The sequence below is a fragment of the Centroberyx affinis genome, unplaced genomic scaffold (assembly GCF_046629955.1).
Source record: "Centroberyx affinis isolate AG114_WGS23_722 - 3 ecotype Tasmania unplaced genomic scaffold, CSIRO-AGI_Caff_v1 ptg005443l_1, whole genome shotgun sequence".
In the NCBI taxonomy this organism is placed as follows: domain Eukaryota; kingdom Metazoa; phylum Chordata; class Actinopteri; order Beryciformes; family Berycidae; genus Centroberyx; species Centroberyx affinis.
Genome location: NW_027282723.1, coordinates 30001 through 37277, shown reverse-complemented (window position 1 = coordinate 37277; position 7277 = coordinate 30001). Strand labels below are relative to the sequence as shown.

At 43.7% G+C, this 7277-nt stretch overlaps 1 protein-coding gene across 1 annotated transcript in view; it reads left to right on the top strand.

Annotated features, from left to right (window-relative positions):
• Window positions 1–6068: 6068 nt before the first annotated feature.
• Window positions 6069–7277, top strand: part of LOC139667303 (proline-rich protein 36-like) — a 20011-nt gene continuing 18802 nt past the window's right edge. The window contains exons 1-2 of the mRNA XM_071546750.1: window positions 6069–6377; window positions 6828–6911. Coding sequence (XP_071402851.1) covers window positions 6237–6377; window positions 6828–6911 — 225 coding nt within the window. The 5' untranslated portion in view covers window positions 6069–6236. The remainder of the gene's footprint in view (window positions 6378–6827; window positions 6912–7277) is intronic.

Genomic DNA, 7277 nt, shown 5'->3' with positions numbered 1-7277 from the left:
GTGTGTCAAGGGAACGGAAGCGCTGGCGGTAAGTGTCCCTGTTGATTTCATATTTCTTCAGCACTGCCTCCTTCAATCTGTCATAGTCCTTGGTGTGTGCTGGGTCCATGGCCACAAAAGCACTTCTGGCTTTACCAGTCAGCAACGGAATAAGGCGGATGGCCCACTCTTGCTGTGGCCAGTTGTAAACAGCTGCCAGTCTCTCAAAGGTGGTCAGGAAATGTTCGATGTCATCAGTGTCGTCTAACCTCGTCAACTTGGGTTCTCCCACCAGCACCCCTCTGCCCCGTGCTGTCGGCGAACCTGTTCTGGCTGCCTCCAAGTCCAATTGGAGCTGGGTGACCTGGTGGTTGAGGACACTGAGCTTCTGCTCCTGCTTCGCCACCTCCTTCTCCTGCCTCTTGTCCCTTTCCATCTGGAACCTCATGAAGGTCTCGAACATCTGGGCCAGGCCGGAGAAACCTGACTCTGGAGCGGAGGTTGAGCCGACTGTGGGTTGGAAGCCTTCCTCGAGGACTCCCCCTGTGGCACCTTCTTCATCCGGAGGCTCTGCTTGCTGCTGCTGCTGCTGCTGTTGTTGCTGCTGCCGTGCCTGCTGCTGGTTCTTTGGAGGCATGGTTGGAGTTGTCCTCTTTGTTTCTGACACCACATGTAAGGTTGGCCGATTGGTTGAGGCACAAAAGAGATGGTTCTGTTCTTTCAGTCCAGGTGTTTTATTTACAGCAGTGCGTTCCCATGCAGCTTATTTACAGTGCAGACAAGTTTGGCCAAAATGCAGAAAAAAGGAAAAACACAACTTGCAAAAATAAACAAGAAGAAAAATATACAAGGCAAAAAATAGATATACTTATAAGCAAACTGCACTATAAGGCAATGCCCCTTTAGATAGGGCCCTCCGCAGCTGACAGTGTCCTGACCTGCCTCAGCAAGGTCTGCTATGCTCTCCTAAGGAGCTCCAGCCTCCACCTTTATATAGTAGCTGGCTCCTACTAAGAGACATCAATTATGAACTGATAATCAATTATCTCCTTGCCATATTCCCCTGGTTCAAATTATCACACCATATTATAAACAATAATAATAAGGGTCATTAGACATTTCCAATCACAATTGAACAACTCCAAACACATTTAAATAACATTTCAAGAAACACCATTAAACACCCCTGCCACTTTACCACACTTGGTCCGATCCCCCGGAAACCCCCCTCTAGAAAAGGAAGTGGAACGCTCCGTCTCGGGTTTTCCGGGTCTAAAAGAGAGGATCGTCCAGTGCAGCACAGAAACAGGTGACAAACAATTCATTTGTGAAAAGTACATAAATAAATACTCATTTAATTACAAAGACTATATGTCTCTTGTCTTTTCATTTTACATTGCAATGTAATATGTAAATGAGTTACACTACAACTGGGTCGCTATGTATTAACGCTATATTGGTGACCTCCGACATCACAAACAGAGAGAGGGAGAGCGAGAGAGAGAGAGCAAACACAACGATATCACAGCAACACAGACACCTCTATGCCGGCAAGATGTAGTTAGAAGTGGCTATGCAGCGTTGTGTGTGTGTTTGCACCGTACTTTCTATAGGGCACGGGATATCCCCGTGACAGTGATATTTGATTTTGTCCATATCTCCCAGCCCTACATAATTCTACAATGTTCCTCCAGTGTTCCTAAATCTTTTGTTTTGAGCTTGATGTACTTGACTCAGCTGGTACAAAAACCTATAAACCAGCTGCTTCTAGTTGTTTGTGATGTTTGTTTGTTTGTTTGTTTGTTTGTTTGTTTGTTTGTTTGTTTGTTGTATTTAGTGAAGCTGCAGCAGGTTTTTCTCGGTGCCGCCTCGCCTCCCTAACTGAATCACAGCAGCTTCCAGACTGGACTCTGTTATTTACTGAGCAGAGCAACAGAGGACGAGCTGACTCCAGATCAGAGGTCACATTACCCTGCATCTCACACACACACACACACACACACACACACACACACACACACACACACACACACAGCATCAGCCGACACCCCATACCTCTGCTTCTTAGCACTCTGCAGGACTGAAAATCAATACTGTTGGGAGAGGAGGAGGAAAGGAGAGGTGGAGGGAATCAGGAGAGGAGGGACAGAAAGAAGGAGAGAGAGGGATGAAAAGGAAGGGGGGATAGAAGGAGAGTGATACAGAGGGAAGAAAGAAGAGACGAGGGAAGAGGGAGAGAACGAGGAGAGAAGGAAGGAGGGACGGGAGAGGGGAGGGAAGGAGATGTGTCCGGACAGATTGAAGGAAGGGTGAAACCGGGAGAGGAGGAGGAAAGGAGAGGTGGAGGGATGGAGGGAATTAGGAGAAAGAAGGAGAGGCTGAGGGAAGGAGAGAGAGGGATGAAAAGGAAGGAGGGTTAGAGGGAGAGACAAGCAGAGTGATACAGAGGGAAGAGAGGAGAGACGAGGGAAGAGGGAGAGAACGAGGAGAGAGGGAAGGGAATGTGGAAGGAGGGATGGGAGAGAGAGAGGGAAAGAGGGAGGGAGAGAATAAGGGAGAAGGAAGGAAATGTGGAAGGAGGGATGGGAGAGAGAAAGAAAGGAAGGAAGGAGATGTGTTCAGACAGATTGAAGGAAGGGTGAAACCGGGAGAGGAGGAGGAAAGGAGAGGTGGAGGGATGGAGGGAATTAGGAGAAAGAAGGAGAGGCTGAGGGAAGGAGAGAGAGGGATGAAAAGGAAGGAGGGATAGAGGGAGAGACAAGCAGAGTGATACAGAGGGAAGAGAGGAGAGACGAGGGAAGAGGGAGAGAACGAGGAGAGAGGGAAGGAAATGTGGAAGGAGGGATGGGAGAGAGAGGGAAAGAGAGTGAGAGAGAGAGGGAGGGAGAGAATAAGGGAGAAGGAAATGTGGAAGGAGGGATGGGAGAGAGAAAGGAAGGAAGGAGATGTGTTAGGACAGATTGAAGGAAGGGTGAAACGGAGAGAAGGAGGAAAGGAGAGGCGGAGGGATGGAGGGAATTAGGAAAGGAGGGACAGAAAGAAGGAGAGGCTGAGGGAAGGGGAGAGAGGGATGAAAAGGAAGGAGGGATAGAAGGAGAGACAAGCAGTGATACTGAGGGAAGAAAGTGGAGACGAGGGAGGAGGGAGAGAACGAGGAGAGAGGGAGGGAGAGAACGAGGAGAGAAGGAAGGAAAGAAATGTGGAAGGAGGGATGGGAGAGAGAGAGGGAAAGAGAGAGAGAGGGAGGGAGAGAGAGACAGAGAGAGAGAGGGGTGGAAGGAAAGAAATGTGGAAGGAGGGATGGGAGAGAGAGAGAAGGAGAGGAAGGAAGACGTGGGAGGACAGATTAAAGGAGGGGCGAAAGAAAAAAGGATGAAGGAAGGAAAGAAAAGAGGGAAAGAAAGAGAAAGAGGTGGGAGGGATGTAAGGAAACTGGTAGGGGGGATTGAGGGAGGAAGAGAATGGAAGAAAGGATAGATGGAAGGAGGGATGAAGGGAAGGATGGAAGGAGGGATGGAAGGAGTCATGTTCTTCCTCCAGGGAACGACTCTCTCTCTCTCTCTCCTTCACTTCCACACACACAATTACATTATTTATGAGCGAGAGAGAGAGAGAGACAGAGACAGAGAGAGAGAGAGAGAGAGAGAGAGAGAGAGAGAGAAGCCTATAATAACATACAAAGACACTATGAACTAGCGATGCAACAGGAAATTAAAGTGAGGCTGACCTCTGACCTCCAGCCATCTTAAACCACCAATATGAACACAAATCAATTAAAACATTCATTTCGCCCCGTGTTTTCCTCACTTATATCAATTTTGCACTACTTACTATTATTTATATTATGAATTAACATCATAAAGGTGTGTTAAACTGTCACCTCCGGTCACCACAATGCAAATAACCGCCGATATGAACCAAAAGATCAACAAAAACATTCAATTCACCCCCTTTTTCAGACTGAAAACCCCCATTTTCATGCAACTTAGATCGATTTTTCCACTTCTTACCACGATGTGCAGCAGGGATTCACATCTCATAGGTTTCTGTCAGGATAAACATGTAGATTAACTCTATTTCTGTGTGTAAAACGCCTGGTAAAACTGGATTTTAACGTCTGTTTGGTCGAAATCTAAACTTTTTACTCGAACCTTGAAGCAGCCCAGGACACAAAAGACTGAAAAGTTTTAACGCTTCGCTAATCTTAAAATAATATCTGGTTAAAATTTAACAAGCTGAACAAACGTTTCTAACGGCTAACGTTCAACGAAGCTTCGTATTTAATTCAGACAAAGACAGACGTGTGTGTTATCGTAGTTTAACCGACCTTATTTTCCTTCCACAGCCCTCCAAAACAACACCAGCGTCAAGCCCGCCGCAATTAGAAACAGAGCATTTCCGGTCAGTGTTGTCCAAAATAAAAGCCGCATTGATGAACATAGTTTGAACATAGAATCAGAATCAGAAATACTTTTTTGATCCCCGAGGGGAAATTGGGTTACGTTGCAGTTGCTCACATTCTAGAAGATAAATATATATATAAGCATAGAGAAATTATAAGAAAAATAGAAATAAGAATATGTCAAATATGTGCATCATACTACAATATATATATACAACTGTGTAAATAATTAAATAATTATTGCACAGTTGAATTATTGCACAAAATTATTACTAGAATAGCATCAGTGTTCATTTTGGAAGGGATTTTCATTTTAATTTTAGTCTTAGACGTTTACAGATTTTTTTATTTTATTTTGGTCACCAAAAGTAGATTTACTCTTAGTCTTTCAGTGAAAATTTCATTTCATTTTTGTCAAAGTTTAGTCCTCTCCTTAAATATAAATATGTTGCCATTAAAATGATTCATTCCAAGAGAGCACATCCTCATATTCAGCCAGTCAGGCAGTCAGTCAGTCATCGGATGGGTCATCATCACAGTTTGAATTTTAACATGTCCATTAGTCCAAATTATTGATTTCCTTACGGATATATTTTCGTCAAAGGGGCTTTTCGTAATTTTTGTCTCGTTATTTTGGAGAATTATTCGAGATTTCCCACACATACAGTATATTGTACTTTAATCTTTGTATTGTGCATTTATTTCAATAAAGGGTGAGTCCTTTGCTTTTTAGATATGTATGTATCTATGTGTGTGTATGTATGTACATGTAGATATTGTACATTTTCTGGTAAGCCAATATGTTGTTGTTGTTGTTTTGCTTTGAAGTCATCAATTATTATTTTTAGGTCAAATTTCCCCATTCATAAAGACCCTTCCCTCAACATATACCATACACCATCATACAACATAATCTTTTTTACTATCTATTTTATGATATAATGTGATTTTTGTTGTTCTGTATACAGCAATATTTTTTTTTCCCATGTACGCTTTATTGTGAAGGTAAAAACCACTTAACTTCCGGTTGTACTCTATCTGTTTCTGTGTAACTTGACGCAGCCCACAGCGGGCGGGACCTTGCGGTGTTTTCAACAGGATCCCGCACCGTGTTTTGTAACAAATTGCTAGTGAACTGATTTAACACGGAGAAGTGCACGTGACAGCGCCGCACCACGAATCAAACACACCCGGCGGAAAAACTACAAAATGTATTTCCAGTTACTGCACATTCCTCCTTAAGCACATTCTTTATTTTCACTTCGGCCCTGTGCATTTCGCAAAAAAACGTTGCAAGATCATGTTCGTCGATATGGGTTTTATTCTGAAAGCTCGACCGGAAGTCGTATTTCTGTCTGGCTCGCTGAGGGTTTAATTTTGAAAGTTACGAGTTTGTTCTTGCTGGCGAATGGTTTTATTTTGACAAAAAAATTATCACTCAACGTAATATTTTACTATTCTGGCTGACTGAGGGTTTTATTTTGAAAGTTAAACCAAGAAGTCTTATGGTACGTTGTGTCTAGCTTGACACTCCAGAGGAAGAAGGGGGCGTGTTGCTAAGTGCTAACCGGACTAGCTGCCTGCTAGCAACCAGCTAAAGTTCACTCTACTTTCACTTTCTGACAATCAGGACACCCTCTTTCTGGATGAGCATGGTTTCCTGGAAAACGAAAGTAGAAACCTGTGATTCTATTTCCAGTCGCTCATTCGACAGCCGATGTAGTTACTTAGCGCGCTTCGGCAACGACATTTACAACTTGTAAGTTAGCCGGCGGTGTCTAAAAGTTTAACCGCTAACTGTCAAACGCGCAGGTATTTCACGTTCCTAGCTAGCGTTAGCAGCTAGCCTGCTAGCATGGATGGCAGCGGAACCATGCAGAGTAACGAGGAACGGGGGGCAGAGAAATGTATGGATGACTACCTTAAGTTACTCGGGTTGCATCGGAAGAAAATAGCCAAAGACGGCTCGTGCTTGTTTCGAGCTGTCGCCGAACAGGTAAAATAATTTAACTTGACTAACTCGAACTCAACACGGGTGGAAGTTAGTCTAGTTTTGCTGATGCAGGCTAGCCAGTGTTTGCGTCTGTCAGTGTAATGTTAATGTTAGCCGTTAGCTTAAATTGTTTTTCAACTGACCCTCGGGGCTAACGGCAACCACACCTACTAACACTGAGTATTGACACGTTGATTTATTAAACCATTTGAAACGTAAACGCAGTTATAAAACGGAGCTAAACTAATGGGGAAGGCGGAGTGTTGCTGCTGCGCTTCTGACACTGATGCAACTTTTTGAAGACGGGCTTTTATTTTGAAACGGGTATCACATTATACAACTGTGGGAAAAGTAGATTACACGCTCTCAGCCTGTTTAGGCGGTAGAGTTTTTATTACTGTGTGTTGTTAATGAAGTCATCAGGCTGAGTGAGTGACCTTTGCCCCCCTGCAGGTGCTGCTCTGTCAAAACCTTCATACCAAAGTGCGAGCCAAGTGTGTGGACTTCCTGAAGAGGAACAGGGAGAGCTATGAGGCGGTGTGTGTGTGTGTGTGTGTGTGTGTGTGGGGCCTGGCCTAAGTTGAAGTTGAAGTTTCATTTATTTGAAGTGCGTTATCACAAGTCCCAACACACTTTACAAAAAAAAGCTACATTTAAAGCAACAGTAAAACAGCTCATATCACATTGAATATGATATAATGTCATATAAGAATAGTGTAAAACAAGGATGAAACGATACAGAGGAAATAAAACTGTGTTCATAATGTTGGATATTGGACCAGCTAGCTATATGACATCATGCTCCGGCTGGTGTCAGTCTCAGCCAGTAGAACTATTTACTGTTTTTACTATTTATTGGATTTTTCATTCATTGAAATGGCTCCATATTCCGATATTAACCAG